General features: G+C 38.3%; 1 protein-coding gene across 1 annotated transcript in view; it reads right to left on the bottom strand.

Moving 5' to 3' along the window:
* Nucleotides 1–18,812, bottom strand: part of LOC311136971 (ephrin-A2-like) — a gene marked incomplete at both ends in the record, with an annotated part of 179,477 nt that extends 160,665 nt beyond the window's left edge. The window contains one exon of the mRNA XM_084171307.1: nt 18,673–18,812. Within this exon, the coding sequence (XP_084027433.1) occupies nt 18,673–18,812 (140 nt within the window). The remainder of the gene's footprint in view (nt 1–18,672) is intronic.
* Nucleotides 18,813–19,035: the final 223 nt, after the last annotated feature.

The raw sequence follows: 19,035 nt of genomic DNA, 5'->3' as shown, positions 1-19,035 counted from the left end.
CTGCTAACACTCTGCTCAGTCAAGAGGTCACCTCCATTAGTCTCTCTGTGATTCAGGACTTCAGAGTCACAAGAAACCCAGAAAATGTCAAGTTTTTGAGAAGCTCAACGTGATTGCCGGAGATATTAAAGGATTCATATCAGCCCATTTCTAGGTCTGTGACCGGAGAGGTAAAAAGAGCACAAAAAAGATGCCAGTACAGCATGTGCAGTTGTTGAAATCAAATCACCTCGGTTGATATCAAAGTCCTATGCCATAGCTGACATCAGTTCACATATGGAACACGTCACTGTCCCAATAGTATTGCAAAAGGCCACAATACCAAGCTGGTTGGAAAAACTGTCCTTTTGTTCAGCTTCAAGCTCTCGTCTCTCATTTCCGGATAACAAGCATCCTCACTGGATGATGTACTTATTCATAAAACTTTAGTGTCCGAATAAAGAAAATTGTGTAAATTTGAAGCTTAATTTCATTTAATATTTTGTAGAGACAGAGATATTGTTAAAAACTATGCGATACGGAAAATGATTTAGAAATGACAATCTATGATGACGGAATGAGACACAGGGACAGCAGACGGTTTCGTAGTGGGTTATACAACACCTTCTCCGACTACTGTATATGTCAGAAGGTGCATCTTGGGAAATGTATGCTGTGCTGGCATTGTGTCATCCATAATATGATGCCAAAACATTATGACCGGTTCTTCAATGGGGGATACTAATCATCAGATTCTACAGCAAAATGGAAGGCTTTTCATTCATATTTATTTGCCATTAATAAAGAATGGTCTAAAATAAAAACATATTATCCTCATACACCCTTTTACCCTCCTAACCTATTCAATATTAGGGACAATGTACAGTACACTTCTGTTTGTACCATCTGTACCTAACTTCCTCCCCCCAACCTCTTCCTCCCCCCAACCTCCACGTGAACGACAGGCTTGACATGTCTGCTATTCAGGAAAGAAAGCTCCCAGATGACTTGGGAGCAATGCTACACTTTCACAAGCTTCTCATTCTCTCTCTCCATTCTTTCTCTCTCCAAATCTCTAGTTGTTTAAAGGTCAATGCTTACTGTGCACTGTGGTATAGCAAATCCCCACCCTCTCACTTGAAGACAGAACCATGTGTGCCAAAGCCATCGCTCGTTCACCCAATCACACAGTCACGCCCGGCTAAGAAGAAACAGGTGAAGGCCTACGAGGCACAACGGTCGTCCTGCAGAGATCAACCAGGACTGTCAGGTCACACCGCACATGGCTGTCAAATAACTGTCAAATAACTGTCAAATCTAGGCTAAAACCTAGTCCAAGCAAACGTAGTCCAAACATCCCATTACAAAACCTAAATTCCTTGCAGTGAATATTGTAACAAAGTACGCACAATACCGGCATCATTAAATAGTACGAAACCTGATCTGAATGACATTCACTGATTGTGAGGAGACCACACCCTTATATTCAACCTCATTGGATCTGGATTTCTCCCAATTCACACGTCAGGCTGCTACTCTATCCTGAGTTAAATGGTTTTCAGATCTCCTGGTGTTTTTACTATCAAAAACAAGTATGTATGATGGTCTGGTTGAAATGCTAGTGTAGGCCGCAGAATTGTGATGAACACGTTTTGTTTTTGGCATTGTAGATGTGTATTACTCTTATCATTGAGGTATTAATATTGAACTCAATGATGGGTAGACCCATAGACTTAATATACATTTCGCATTGAGGTCGATTATTATTTTTTTGCACACTACTTTGCACACACAAAAATGTTTTGTGATTTACTCAAATGTGAGGTATTTTCCATATTGTTATTGGCACCAATCTCCAAAGCCCAATAGAAAAACATATTATTTGTCTACTACTAAGCATAAACTACTGTATACATCCATAAACAACTAATAAATTCCTTGTTTCTGAATCAACTAAAAGAACTGCATGACCAATTTACTGTTCACTCGTTACCTTGCCTACACTCAGTTTAAGAATTTCTAACGAGTTGTCCTGTAGTCCATGTATTTGGGCTTACGATTGTGTCGTGTAAGGCATATAGTATAAAACTGAGGTATGTTGTTTTGTTTTTTAATCTACGAAAACAATCTAGGAGATATGAATAAAAAAATACATTTTAGCTAAATATTTCAAATCCAAAAAATAATAATAATCCTCTGTATGTTGCCCAGCAATCAAGCATTTATTTAATGTATAGCAATATAGAAACACAGTAATTACATTTTTCATAATACATCTTTTTTTATCTTTTTTCTTTTTTTCTGTAAAAAAAAATAATTTTAGGGGGTAGATCAGCTTTAATATTGCAGATACAGTGGGGGGGAAAAGTATTTAGTCAGCCACCAATTGTGCAAGTTCTCCCACTTAAAAAGATGAGAGAGGCCTGTAATTTTCATCATAGGTACACGTCAACTATGACAGACAAATTGAGGAGAAAAAAATCCAGAAAATCACATTGTAGGATTTTTAATGAATTTATTTGCAAATTATGGTGGAAAATAAGTATTTGGTCACCTACAAACAAGCAAGATTTCTGGCTCTCACAGACCTGTAACAACTTCTTTAAGAGGCTCCTCTGTCCTCCACTCGTTACCTGTATTAATGGCACCTGTTTGAACTTGTTATCAGTATAAAAGACACCTGTCCACAACCTCAAACAGTCACACTCCAAACTCCACTATGGCCAAGACCAAAGAGCTGTCAAAGGACACCAGAAACAAAATTGTAGACCTGCACCAGGCTGGGAAGACTGAATCTGCAATAGGTAAGCAGCTTGGTTTGAAGAAATCAACTGTGGGAGCAATTATTAGGAAAAGGAAGACATACAAGACCACTGATAATCTCCCTCGATCTGGGGCTCCACGCAAGATCTCACCCCGTGGGGTCAAAATGATCACAAGAACGGTGAGCAAAAATCCCAGAACCACACGGGGGGAATGACCTGCAGAGAGCTGGGACCAAAGTAACAAAGCCTACCATCAGTAACACACTACGCCGCCAGGGACTCAAATCCTGCAGTGCCAGACGTGTCCCCCTGCTTAAGCTAGTACATGTCCAGGCCCGTCTGAAGTTTGCTATAGTGCATTTGGATGATCCAGAAGAGGATTGGGAGAATGTCATATGGTCAGATGAAACCAAAATATAACTTTTTGGTAAAAACTCAACTCGTCGTGTTTGGAGGACAAAGAATGCTGAGTTGCATCAAAAGAACACCATACCTACTGTGAAGCATGGGGGTGGAAACATCATGCTTTGGGGCTGTTTTTCTGCAAAGGGACCAGGACGACTGATCCGTGTAAAGGAAAGAATGAATGGGGCCATGTATCGTGAGATTTTGAGTGAAAACTTCCTTCCATCAGCAAGGGCATTGAAGATGAAACGTGGCTGGGTCTTTCAGCATGACAATGATCCCAAACACACCGCCCAGGCAACGAAGGAGTGGCTTCGTAAGAAGCATTTCAAGGTCCTGGAGTGGCCTAGCCAGTCTCCAGATCTCAACCCCATAGAAAATCTTTGGAGGGAGTTGAAAGTCTGTGTTGCCCAGCGACAGCCCCAAAACATCACTGCTCTAGAGGAGATCTGCATGGAGGAATGGGCCAAAATACCAGCAACAGTGTGTGAAAACCTTGTGAAGACTTACAGAAAACGTTTGACCTGTGTCATTGCCAACAAAGGGTATATAACAAAGTATTGAGAAACTTTTGTTATTGACCAAATACTTATTTTCCACCATAATTTGCAAATAAATTCATTAAAAATCCTACAATGTGATTTTCTGGATATTTTTTTCTCATTTTGTCTGTCATAGTTGACGTGTACCTATGATGAAAATTACAGGCCTCTCTCATCTTTTTAAGTGGGAGAACTTGCACAATTGGTGGCTGACTAAATACTTTTTTCCCCCACTGTAGATTGTAACTTCCATCAATGTAATTGTCTGCATCACTTCCAATCCCCATATGTTTCTTTTTTCTCTCGCATATATACACGTATACATACACATATATACATATACATATATATACACACATATACACATATATACATACATATATATACATACATACACATATATATATATAGATACACATAAATACATATATACATACCCTTTAAAAATATATATATATTTATCTTTATTACTTTCCAACCCCACCATCCCCTCCCTAATTGGAGTAAACAACAATGCTTAGGCCTCTACTTCATGCTTATACATACTATATACATTTTATGGACACAGTCACTAATTATATTTTGTTTGTTTTTACTCCTGAACTTCCTCCGATCATTTTCATGATGTCCATCTGGTATGCTTCTATATGCCATATCTTTCTAACTGTGCTCTTTCACAAAAACTCACAATATATAACCTATATACTTATTATGGACACAGCATTCATTTAATTTTTCATTTTAGTCATTTATCAGACGCTCTTATCCAGAGCGACTTACAGTTAGTGAGCGCATACATTATTATAATTTTTTTCATACTGGCCCCCCGTGGGAATCAATCCCACAACCCTGGCATTGCAAACGCCATGCTCTACCAACTGAGCTACATCCCTGCCGGCCATTCCCTCCCCTACCCTGGACGATGCTGGGCCATTTGTGGGCCACCCCATGGGTCTCTCGGTCGCGGCCGGCTACGACAGAGCCTGGAATAGAACCAGGATCTCTAGTGGCACAGCTAGCACTGCGATGCAGCTAGACTTAGACCACTGCGTCACTCGGGAGGTTAGGCTAGTCTTACACTAGTTATCTTGTTGTTATTAGTTGTTGTTATTAGTCCCATCCTTCAGCTCCATTCAACACATCCCATCTATCTCTTAACACCATCCATATTGGATTTCTATTTGCCATATATTTTTCAACTGTACTGTGATATTTTACAAAAGTTCTGAACCTTTCTATTCTCATTGTTTCTACAGTTTGTGAATAGAAAATAAACATATTTTCTAAAAGTATGATTATATTATTGATCGATTGACTATGACTTTTCAGATCACCCAGTAGTGCTATCTGCAGGGTCAGCTCCATGCAAATATTGCAATCCTTCAGCCATTCCTGGACCTGTGTCCAGAATCAAGCTAAAAATGGACAGTACCAAAACAGAGCTGGGAAGATTGTATCCCCCATACAAATAACATTCTATTGGTAGCAAGAATTTTATATAATAATTTAAATTGAAAAATTCTAAGTTTTGAATCCGGCGTCGTTTTGCGTATCAGTTCATAAACACTATGCCATGGAATCGGTGTGTCAAAAATCTCTTCCCAACTATTTTGCAATCTATATGGGACGGCTGTCAATCTGTTGGTCCTTAAATGAAACTGGTAAACTTTTTTATTTATCACAATTTGCTTTAACCAATTATGTTTTTTAATACAAGGCAGACAGACAAGTTCCTTACTTTTTCCTCCTTCCACTTTCCTCTTCCATTTTTGCAGTAATGCTGCAATTATTTGGTTGTAATTTTGGGTAGAGCAGACATTTCCATATGTTTTTGTTAGCTGCATGTGCGACATAACTCCACCAGTCCTACCTATGATATCATTTACGAAGATTATACCTTTTTTAAAACATTCTCAAAAAAGAACGGTTTTTTATTTATTAGTATATTTGAGTTTAACCACAATATTTGTTGCAATATTTGTTCTGTCATTTCTGGAGGATTACATTGAAATTGCAACCAATTTTCTATGGCTTGTTTTAGAAATAGTGATATTTGGGAGATGATTTCCTTTTCAAATACCTGAAAGTGAGGGGTTGTAATCTGAATAAAGGGAAAAAGTCCCTTCTTGAACATTGGGTGAGACAATCTTACTAGTTTGCTAGAGAACCAGTTCGGATTTAAGTATAATTTTTGTATGACTGATACTTTTATAGGTCTAATGCTTTAATATTTAATAATTTCTGTCCTCCTAATTCATATTCATTATATAAATAGGCCCGTTTAATTTTGTCTGGCTTGCCGTTCCAAATAAAATGGAATAGATGTTTCTCATATAATTTTAAAAAACTGTTCGCTAGGCGTAGGCAAGACCATAAGCTAATAGGTAAACTGGGATAATACTAAAGAGTGTTTTATTTTAATTTTTTCTGGGTGTAGATCAGCTTAATATTGCAGATAGATTGTAACTTCCATCAATGTAATTGTCTGCATCACTTCCAATCCCCCATGTTTATATACAGTGAGGGAAAAAAGTATTTGATCCCCTGCTGATTTTGTACGTTTGCCCACTGACAAAGAAATGATCAGTCTATAATTTTAATGGTAGGTTTATTTGAACAGTGAGAGACAGAATAACAACAAAAAAATCCAGAAAAACGCATGTCAAAAATGTTATAAATTGATTTGCATTTTAGTGAGGGAAATAAGTATTTGACCCCTCTGCAAAACATGACTTAGTACTTGGTTGCAATACCCTTGTTGGCAATCACAGAGGTCAGACGTTTCTTGTAGTTGGCCACCAGGTTTGCACACATCTCAGGAGGGATTTTGTTCCACTCCTCTTTGCAGATCTTCTCCAAGTAATTATGGTTTTGAGGCTGACGTTTGGCAACTCAAACCTTCAGCTCCCTCCACAGATTTTCTATGGGATTAAGGTCTGGAGACTGGCTAGGCCACTCCAGGACCTTAATGTGCTTCTTCTTGAGCCACTCCTTTGTTGCCTTGGCCATGTGTTTTGGGTCATTGTCATGCTGGAATACCCATACACGACCCATTTTCAATGCCCTGGCTGAGGGAAGGAGGTTCTCACCCAAGATTTGACGGTACATGGCCCAGTCCATCGTCCCTTTGATGCGGTGAAGTTGTTCTGTCCCCTTAACAGAAAAACACCCCCAAAGCATAATGTTTCCACCTCCATGTTTGATGGTGGGGATGGTGTTCTTAGGGTCAAAGGCAGCATTCCTCCTCCTCCAAACACAGCGAGTTGAGTTGATGCCAAAGAGCTCAATTTTGGTCTCATCTGACCACAACACTTTCACCCAGTTCTCCTCTGAATCATTCAGATGTTCATTGGCAAACTTCAGACAGGCCTGTATATGTGCTTTCTTGAGCAGGGGGACCTTGCGGGCGCTGCAGGATTTCAGTCCTTCACGGCGTAGTGTGTTACCAATTGTTTTCTTGGTGACTATGGTCCCAGCTGCCTTGAGATCATTGACAAGATCCTCCTGTGTAGTTCTGGGCTGATTCCTCACCGTTCTCATGATCATTGCAACTCCACGAGGTGAGATCTTGCATGGAGCCCCAGGCCGAGGGAGAGTGACAGTTCTTTTGTGTTTCTTCCATTTGCGAATAATCGCACCAACTGTTGTCACCTTCTCACCAAGCTGCTTGGCGATGGACTTGTAGCCCATTCCAGCCTTGTATAGGTCTACAATCTTGTCCCTGACATCCTTGGAGAGCTCTTTGGTCTTGGCCATGGTGGAGAGTTTGGAATCTGATTGATTGATTGCTTCTGTGGACAGGTGTCTTTTATACAGGTAACAAGCTGAGATTAGGAGCACTCCCTCCCTTTAAGAGTGTGCTCCTAATCTCAGCTCGTTACCTGTATAAAAGACACCTGGGAGCCAGAAATCTTTCTGATTGAGAGGGGGTCAAATACTTATTTCCCTCATTAAAATGCAAATCAATTTATAACATTTTTGACATGCGTTTTTCTGGATTTTTTTGTTGTTATTCTGTCTCTCACTATTCAAATAAACCTACAATTAAAATTATAGACTGATCATTTCTTTGTCAGTGGGCAAACGTACAAAATCAGCAGGGGATCAAATACTTTTTTCCCTCACTACACACACACACACACACACACACACACACACACACACACACACACACACACACACACACACACACACACACACACACACACACACACACACACACACACACATACATACATACATATCCTTTTAAAAAATATATATATTCCCCTTTATTACTTTCCAACCCCGCCACCCTTTCCCCACTTGGAGTAAACAACAACGCCTAGGCCTCTACTTCCAGCCCATACCCACTATCTACATTTTATGGACACAGTCAATTTTACAGTAATTACATTTTGTTTGCTCTTTCTCCTGAACTTCTTCTACTCTCAACCTCTCCGATCATTTTCATGATGTCCATCCGGTTTGCTTCTATATGCCATAACTGTGCTCCTTCACAAAAGCTCCCAACCTACAACCCATACACTTATTATGGACACAGCGTGTCTACATTATTAGTTATCTTGATATTGTTTGTTGTTAGTTGTTATTGGTCCCATCCTTCAATTCCATTCAACACCTCCCATCTATCTTTTAACACCATCCATATAGGATTTCTATTTGCCATATATATTTCAACTGTACTGTAATGTCTTACAAAAGTTAATACATTTTTGCTAACTTTCTATTACATTTTTTTGGAGTGAGATCATTTATTTCATTTGGGATATGTATTCCGAGTATATCCACATCACCGTCAGACCATTTTATTGGTAAACTACATGGTAATATAAAAATTGTATTTTGTAGGGATCCAATACGTAATGTAGTACATTTATCATAATTTGGTTGTAATCCAGAGAGGTTAGAAAATGTATCTAGATCCTCTATGAGGCTGTGGAGGGATTCAAGTTGTGGATTTAAAAGAAAACATGAATCATCAGCATACAATGACACCTTTGTTTTTAAGCCCTGGATTTCTAATCCCTTGATATTATTGTTGGATCTGATTTTAATAGCTAACATCTCGATGGCAATAATAAATAGATATGCCGATAGTGGACAACCTTGTTTCACTCCTCTTGACAGTGAGAAATAGCCATTATTTACTATTTTACACCTAGGGTTACTATACATGATTTTAACCCAATTTATAAGAGATTGTCCAAAATTGAAATGCTCCAGGCATTTATATATAAACCCCAGTCGTACTTTATCAAATGCCTTTTCGAAGTCTGCTATGAACAGTAGGCCTGGCTTCCCAGATTTTTCATAGTGTTCTATTGTTTCCAGTACTTGCCTTATATTATCTCCAATGTATCGCCCATGTAAAAAACCTGTCTGATTAGAATGAATAATTACATTTACGTCATTTAGCAGACGCTCTTATCCAGAGCGACTTACAAATTGGTGCATTCACCTTATAGCCAGTGGGATAACCACTTTACAATATGTTTTTTTTTTAGCTGGTGGGGTAAGGGGGGGTAGAAGGATTACTTTATCCTATCCCAGATATTCCTTAAAGAGGTGGGGTTTCAAGTGTCTCTGGAAGGTGGTGAGTGACTACGCTGTTTATGTCCGACAATACTTTTTTAATTCTATGCGCTATACATTTTGCTAGAATATTTGCATCACAACACTGAAGTGTAAGTGGCCGCCAATTTTTTTAATGGACTGGATCTTTATATATTCTCCACTTGTATCCTGTTTCAGTAATAATGAAATCAGGCCTTCTTGAGTGTCTGATAATCTACCATTTACATAGGAGTGGTTAAAACATGCTAATAACGGTCCTCTGAGTATATCAAAAAAGGTTTGGTATACCTCGACTGGTATGCCATCCAACCCTGGAGTTTTCCCAAACTTAAAGTCTTTAATTGCATCCAGAAGTTCCTCCTCTGTAATTTCACCTTCATATGAGTCTTTCTGTATGGCTGTTAATTTTACATTATCAATAGAAAATAAATCTCTACAATTTGCTTCAGTTAGAGGAGATGGAGGCGACTGAAATGAAAACACATGCTTAAAGTACTTTGTTTCCTCCTTCAAAATATCATTTGGTGAATCATGGGTGACTCCGTCATTTGTAACCAGTTTCAAAAAATTATTTTTGGTAGCATTCCTATGTTGAAGATTAAAAAAGAATTTGGTGCATTTTCCCCATATTCCATCCAGTTTGCTTCATTTTTTATAACATATTACACTTGATCTTTCTTGAATAAGTTTCTCCATTTCTTTTAGTTTTTCCTCTAATTTATTCTGAGCCTCTATGTTACAGTTTTTATTGCTATCTATCTGTTCTGTTAGACTTTCTATTTCCTTTGTTAGTGTGGACTCTTTTGACCTAAATAGCTTTTGTTTTCGAGATGAGTACTGAATTGCATGGCCTCTAAAGGCACATTTAAAGGTGTCCCATACAATAAGGGGATTTGCTGTACCTATGTTATGTCGGAAAAAATCAGTTATAAATTCCTCTGTCCTAATTAAAAACAAGTTATCATCCAATAGGCTTTGATTACATTTCCAATATCCTCGCCCACGTGGAAATTCAGTAAGAGTAATGTATATGCCAATTATATGATGGTTATAATAATTCTTAGCTGTTTTTCAAAAATGTAAAACAAAGACGTGTTCGCATATTATCATAATAATTGAATCCAGAAAAAACGATATACTTAAATATCATCAAAAACTGTGAAAATTCATTGTCTTTAAAGATATTTAACCAAGCGACTGATTTCCTTTCTTTATTGTTCAATTTTAGTAAACTTAATAGTCAACCAATCAATACAATTATATGGAACTATTACCCTTGCAACAAACTATGCTACATCTGAAGCTGAAATATAGGCTGTAGGCCATACTTCATTCAGTTACTTTCTGGCTGCCATTTGAGTCAAGTTTACAAGACTACCTTTAGGGGTTGAGGGTTGAACGATCATACACAGGATATTTTGTTTAATCAGTGAAGCATATCCTTCTACGTGGTGACATAAACATGATTAAGGTGTTCTAATCTATGCATCAATCCAGAACTAACACTTAAATTCAAAAGTACACATCTGTGCTAATACATTCCTGCGTACCTTTTCACAGAAATACAATTAACATACCAGAACATCAACAAATCCTTTCCCTGAGACAGGTTAAACCCTTCTTAATTATTTTACAGTCTGAAGTGCACTCTTTTTTCACTGGGAAGGAATGTTGATTTGTTTCCGTTGTGTCATTTTAGTTTAATCAAGTGTGCAATGTAGAAAGCATAGTAAAAGGCTCAAGGACTCAACCCTGTCAATCTCTGTTGGAGGGAAGGACAGTGAGGCTAGAATCCTTCTACAGCAGTACAGTAGAGGTCATCCCTATGACTTCACTGATTCAGTTGAGTGTTTGATTATTTGCTCGTACATATATACATTTTACACCCTACGGATGGAGCAACATCTTGTTCAATCCCATTACCAAGATATTCTCTTTGTCCAGCCTAAAAAATGGATGTGACGGAAAAGCTCTTTGAGGGAAGTCGTAAAAGTCTTACATGCAACTGCAGGTACTGCTGGAGTCTTCCTGTCCCCTAGACCACCTGTTTTTTAATGTGCTACCCTGCCCTCTGTTTCCCTACACATTCAACCATGAAGGTTTGCCATTGACGTAACATGTTTTTTCGTGATTGTATATGCTGCTGCGTGGGCACCAAGAGGATGCAAAAGTGGCTTCTTATTTTGAAAGGGTGCTCCATCCCACCACAAATAATCCACCACTTCATAACTCTTCATAAATGGGCGAGCGAAGGACATTTACCTAAAAACGGTCTAAAATGCCTTTTACAGTTCTGAAGGAACAACTCCACTCTCCTTAATAGTTATTAAATTAATTATCTTCTGAGGATATAAGCCAAATCAGAGCCTGATGAAGGGGTAATGAAGAGAGAGGCAGAGCTTTATGCTGTACCCAATGTGCATCAATAAACAAACTATTACCGCAGAATCAACTAGGAAAACACCATCGTTACTTTAACGAGCGGCCATCCGAATTCGACAACGGGCATTACATTTATCAAATGTTGGGCAATATTTTTAGATGCAAGAAGGCATTAGGATGTTCATGTTCAAGCAATTAACTGCTGTCCGGTTTTATTGTGTTTGGCGGTAAAGTAATATAGGAACAGAATTACATTTATTTATATCTATATACATCTATATACACATAAATTACATTAACAGTATTCATATAAAGGGCAGGAAAACGTAAAAAGACATGATAGCAGTGTACCATCAACATCTAAAATAATTCAGAGCTAATTTCAGAGCTAGCCCAGTACTCAAGAAAAGACAAAAGAACAGGCGAGATAAGCGGATAGACTGGACTCTTTCATCCCCTTCAACTGATTTGTTAGGGCAACAAAGATGTGCAAAGCAAAAGTCCATAGGCCTATCCTGGGCTGAGAGTGGTGGAGAGAATGCATCACCAGTTTGCACAGTTCAAGCATAATTAATGCAGTATGTGGTTAGGGGGCTTTATTCACAACCCTGATTAACAGTAACACAGAGGTTTTCACTGTCGCCTTCCTTTTTGAAAATGTTACAGTTAATTTCAGAACACCTAGTGAAGTTCAAAGTTTCTAGCTCTCTTGGTACACAAGACTGCTTATGTGCAAAGAGAATGTGGGTCAGGCATTAAAATGCATGAGCATTGTATAAGGAATGACGAAGTGCTGATAAGCACTGTTGGGAAGTACAAAAGAACGGTATAAAATAAACAATAGTAAAGGGTCTTACAAATGGGCATTTACCTTTTGATTCCAAATAAAATAGCTATGATGAATAAATGAAATGGCAGCCATTACTCGTTGTTCTTCAATATTTGAGATCCTGACAGCAAGATAGTCTGCTCTGCGCCATGCAGAACAAGGCCGACAAACTCTCCACATAGTTTACTGTCTGACACCAATGTGACCAGTACAGTCATATTCAGTGTCTCGACACAGGTGGGGGACAATGGAAGGGAGGTTCACAAGAAGTTGGTGACAGACTGATTGAACAAACAGGACACCCGAGTCACAAGAAACTCTACATTTGTTCACCACCCATGTCTCAGAGAGATAATAGAAGAACAGAAAAGCAATACACTCTTGTCCAGAGTCTAAATGTGTAATCTCTGACACATCAAACACAATTTCAGAAACAACCATCTAGGCGACTGCCTAAGTCAAAAATACTATACTTTCGAAGGATTCTTTATTTTTCTAACAAATTGCGATGCGTCAGTAGAGTAATATAGACAAGCATTGTTAGATACAAAAAACAGGAGAATGCTCTAATTTTGTCTAGCATTTAACATGAGGACAAGGACAGTAAACTAGCCGATTCATCATGTCCGACATTAACATAACCTTGATTAACATTGGAAAGGAAATGCTGTGTCCTACCAAATGAAGCAGGCTTTGAACTCATACACTCTCAGGGTCATTTTATTTAATGAAGCTTTGAACCTAGATTACTGATTAGCAAATCCTCTTTCATACCAATTGCTTTTGTAGATATTATGCACCAACTTTAATCTTTAATGAGATGTTAGAGCCCTTTAATGTTACATTGTGCCAGGCCATTAATGACCAATTCCGTGTTTAAATAATTATTCCATTCAAGGCCAATTTGCAGATTTGGAATTTAAACTTTTTTGCATTTTCATTCAAATGGGCATATGGTCTCATATTTTCTAGAGAAGAGAAAAAAAGTTACATTACTTTTTAGTCAATGTTTTTTCCAGATATTCTTTCACTAGCCTGCTACTAAAATCTCTTGGAGGATGAATTCTAAATTCAGATCCAAACTGGTTCATGACCTTTAATGAAAACAAGGAACCTTCATTGGAATAGTTAGAAACAGAGATGGCCTTCCATTTTATATAAATTAGGAGGCAGTTCAAATGGCTCCACATTAGGGCTGGCTAAAAGGAGGCTGTGTTTTGAACAGTGAACATAGCAGACAATATTTTCATTTAATCAAATTCCCTAACTAACAAATATGCTGAGGATTGTGCTCTGTCATGGAAAATGCCCATTTCCTGGTCCGAAAAAAAAGAGCAACTTTTTATCAAGACACAAACCGATTACATATATACATTTACTATGTCCTCTTAGTCCATGGCGGTTTCTCAATTACAGTATATTACTGAGAAAAAACGTCCCAATCTACAACAACTGTCCCAATCATGGCATAGATCTCAACCCTGTCTCGACAATTCAACCCTGTTTAGTTGTTTTAATGTAGAGCCTCCTGTAGCTCAGTTGGTAGAGCATGGCGCTTGCAACGCCAGGGTTGTGGGTTCGATTCCCACAGGGGACCAGTATGAAAAATGTATGCGCTCACTAACTGTAAGTCGCTCTGGATAAGAGCGTCTGCTAAATGACTTAAATGTAAAAACCCCATTAGAGAAACACACTACAGTTCATTCAGTGCTTTGACACCAACTTCATATCTTAAAACAGTTAAGCAGGAATTTCATCTCTACTGTAGCTAACAAATGTAATTGCTCATTTCAATTTTCTGTTACAAATACAAGAAATCGGCTACAGTAGAAATGCACAACAAATTGTAGTACACATACAAGCAGTACAAACAGAGGAGGAATTGAGTGTTCTACCAGGAAATAACACTTTGGGGACAACCACTACCTGTATATGTACTGTTTGAACCATGAGAAACATGTCATTTTTGCAACCTCACTTTTTCTAAGCGGCATAAGAGAAAACATTAATTATACATAAATGACAAATACAAATGTACGTCTTTTAACGTTTCTGTAAACTGCTCTAAGATCAGCTACTTAGTCCTTAAAATGCAGTGGTTCTAGTCCTGTATTCAGAGGATGTTTGTTTTTCTTCAAATCGTGAGCAGACCATTGTGGAAAAAAACATGCGATTCTTTCCCGTTTCACTCCCCTTGTCCATCAGTTATGGCATGGAGCCAAGTGATGCTTCTCCAATTTCAAAGGTGTGAGGTTAAAGCATGGAACGCATTATTACATGTATTGTGAAGACGGTTAAAGTTCCGAATTTTCTTATAAAATTATTGTTTTAAGATAGTTTGTCTATCTGTCAACACCAATCGATCTTTGACTGTAGTTCACGCCAGATTCAATTTAGCTTGAAAACCATTTGACACATTTAAACTGTTATTGGTAACTAGCTGTAATCATCGTCCCTGTTGTTCCTTTGTCTCTCGACACACCAAAAATGAAGGTCTTCCTACCATGAATGAGAAAATGGCGGACCATGTTGCTGAGCAGAGCAAAAACTATGCAACGCCACCTAGAGGAACCCCAAGATACCATTGCACAGCCACAAACTCCAAGGTCATACAACCTCAAGCCTATTTTCATGATTTGAAATTGACTTCAAAGCTTCAAAAAATATATATACAATCATTGAGTACAATATAAACTGGAGTGTCCTCCCAGACCAGCTACCACTACCATTCCCCCTCAATACTCCCCAATAACCTTAGTGAAACTAGGTCAGAAAGGAGGGGACCTTGTGAGGAAAGCAGATAACAAATGGCAAAGCATGGCGTTAAATTAGTAGGCAGAATAGAGGGCCACAGTATCAAATCAGATTATTTCTTAGAGTACATTGGTCAAATTGCTTTCCGTGTGGCACAGCTAATAGCTATTCGATTGACCCATAAGTTACATAGCAACTGCAACATGCTGAAAATTCTAGCGTTTCGCATATAAAACTCGGACAATAAGAAAAATGTTTAAGAACAACAAATGTTTTTCCATTCTTAAAATACACAATTTCAAACCATAGATAAGTCCCCAACACTAAAAACGAATAGCAATTTTTAAGGTTTGGACCATAAGCCTTACATAAAGCTATCTCCTTATAAAATGTGTGCTTAGGTAAGACTTGATTATTCAAACTACTAATTTTGTAACGGACACTGCAATATGAAATGACAGTTATCCGGAAAGATGTTAAATGCATGAAATAATTTTGTATAGATCATTTTTACATTTTAGTCATTTAGCAGACGCTCTTATCCAGAGTGACTTACAGGAGCAATTAGGGATAAGTGCCTTGCTCAAGGACACAGACAGATTTTTCACCTAGTCGCCTCGGGATTTGATTACTCGTCCAACGCTCTTAACCGCTGGGCTACCTGCCGCCCAAGATCAGTTAAGAGATTACACTTAGATGTCTTACGGCGGTCAATATCAAATAAATTCAAAGTAATGCTTTGGGCTCCCGAGTGGCGCAGCGGTCTAAGGCACTGCATCTCAGTGCTTGAGGCGTCACTACAGACCCCCTGGTTTGACTGCAGGCTGTATCACAACCGGCCGTGATTGGGAGTCCCATAGGGCGGCGCACAGCGTCGTCCGGGTTTGGCCAGTGTAGGCCGTCATTGTAAATAAGAATTTGCTCTTAACTGACTTGCCTAGTTAAATAAAGGTAAAATAAAATAAAATAAGAAATGCAACCATGATACACCAATACACCATTGCTTCGTTATGCTATTTGGATTTAATTTGTGATGCAAATTATATCTGTGGCAAGAAATCTACTTAAGAAGTGGCCATTTCAGTAGTTTGGGTTTGGAGATGTAGAGCAGGGTATACCAGTGTTTCTGATCCCTCACTAAGGCCCCTCACTCATAAACTCAGAAGCCACACTAGCCTTTTCTTCTTTTAATCCTTCCTATGCATCTGATTTCCTAGCCTCTCTAATACCCCACAATATAAAACCACATCACTGACTGCTGGAAACACTTTCTAAGAACAACAACCAAAGGATATTACATATGAACTGTTTTAATTCATAAATGTCTGTGTAATTGGCTATTTTGTTTTCAATCAACAGAAAGTTTGCCGAAGTCATAAAATATATATATATATATATATTACGTGTCTATTGCTTTTTTCATCACACATTTTTATTTAAATGTTAAGGCTAATGAGGATTTTTTAAATGTATTATTCTAATGAGGATTTTTAAAAATTATTATTCTGCTTACAGCATTCTATAATTGCTATGAGAAAAGACTGATTCTTCTTCCAACACCACTTAACTGGCTTTAAAAAACTAAACTACAGTATAGAACCTACTCAAGATCTGAGCCCTATTCTGCCTAGTGCCAAAGCCACTAGGTTATCAACGCTGTACACAACTTTAACCTCCTTTACAGAAGTATACAGGAGACTCATGTACCTCTCACATGATTTTGCTTTTTGTGTAGGAAGCCTCGAAGATCACTGTCATGTGACAAGGAAGAAAATTCACTGTCATCCAAAAAGCTCCAATTGGGCTTCAAACAGTCATCTCTGCATAGCCAGGACAAGTTATTTGCAGTTCTACAACAAGTAAGGCAGTCTTGAAGCCACAGGAGGTTGGTGGCACCTTAATTGGGGAGGACAGGCTCGTGATAACGGCTGGAGCGGAATCAGTGGAATGGTATCAAATACATCAAACACATGGTTTCCATATGTTTGATGCCATTCCAAATGCTCTGTTACGGCCATTATTATGAGCCGTCTTGCCCTCAGCAGCCTCCTGTGCTTGAAGCAGCCATGGATGGATTGTGTTGCACTGGAATCCATTCTGAATATGGTGTTATGTTCCCTCATCAAATCAAATCAAAATGTATTTGTCACGTGCTTTGTAAACAACAGGGTGTAGACTAACAGTGAAATGCTTACTTATGGCCCTTCCCAACAATGCAGAGAGAAGAAAAAGAGAAAGGAATAACTAATGGATTCAACATGCTCCAAATACATAGACATATTTCATTTTCTTTCTTTTGTTTCATCTCTGTACTCTGCCATAAAACAAAATATCTTGATTTCTAAGGAGATTTGAGAAATTAGCTCAAATATCATCTTCATAAATTGTGGGAAAACTTACCACAAAAGCTGGTTTACAACTTTACAAGGAAGTAAGTCTGATTAAACCTTTCGAGGTTCTGCTGGTATAGTTCCAATGCTTAGAATATTCCCAGCACAAACAATTTCACAAGAGTTCAAAACTCATGGAATTTCCTACTTAATGTCTTCACGCTATTATTGATCTTTACCTTTTCTTTCTGTCATTAACTAACTGGAAAGAGCTATATCATGTTTAGAATAATTCCTACAGCTCCAGAACAAACTATCCAAACATCAACAGCGCACTGGAGTGAACTGAGGTTGATAAAATGAAACAAGTGTGGGATATTCTGTGAGACCAAACTTTGCTGCATGTCAATAGAATGGCATGCAGAAAAATTGCAGGTAGAGTTGTGTACATGTAACCGCATGTACTAAGCCTTTTAATCAGAGTTTTGCAGTGAGATGTATCTTAGTGGAGGTTGCTATAGTCTTAGTTTATAATGGACGGCAAAATCACATTTAGCCTAGGCCTGCAGTATTTTATCACACTTCAAATGCAACTTCGTAATCAAAAACGACAAACACAATGCATTTTGAACGCAATGTGAAAACATTGTGAATGTGAAACCTGAATGCCTTGGCTATATGTAATAAATCAAGTTAAATCCTGCCTTGAGGGGTCCTGCTTTTGACACAGGGAGACGTGATAATTGGGGGTAAAAACAAAAATAGTTATTTAAGTGATTTAATTTGGCCTAATAAATGGAAGCAACCTCTGGGATAAATAACTAAAACGTGCAGGTTAAATGTATCTTCCTAAGAAAAAGTATTTTGTTTTGTTAAAGAATAATTGTTACTTCGTCTAGGCCTAGTCAAATAATTGACGTTATTGGGAAAACTTCATGTTTGAGATAAAGTGAGCATGGTTGAGGGGCTTTTGAATGCGCTGGGCTATTTGTGGAGCCTTTTTCTTTAGCTTAGCCTATATGTCCAGACCTTTTGAAGTGGGATTCACGAAATATCTATCCAAAAATGTAAGTTCGCATCACTGAAAGTTGACTTGTACAATTCCTTACCTGTGGTTCGTGCTGTTCCAGTAGACTGCATATCTGTCTGATATAATTTTGCTATCGTCTGCCCATACCGCGACCCAAGATAACATGGCAACAACCATAAGTGTCAACTCCATTTGAAAAGCGAAATAGTTCTTGTCCATTATGAGCAAAGGCTATATGATTCGTCGCGTTGTTGTCTATAAGTTATACTGATACAAGTACAGTGTTTCTTATCGCTGTTCAAATGGACATGGTGTCATTCATGATGCACGAGGTTGGTTGCAGTCCACATTCAAATTCCAGGTGCTCTCAGCTGCAGTTTTTCGTCTTCAGATTTACAATGTAGGCCTATGTAGCTATACATTCCCATTCGTGGGAACATTA

This window comes from Coregonus lavaretus (assembly GCF_964263955.1).
Source record: "Coregonus lavaretus genome assembly, chromosome: 11".
NCBI lineage: Eukaryota > Metazoa > Chordata > Actinopteri > Salmoniformes > Salmonidae > Coregonus > Coregonus lavaretus.
The sequence above is the reverse complement of the archived record's forward strand: the minus strand, read 5'-3'. Positions and strand labels throughout refer to the sequence as shown.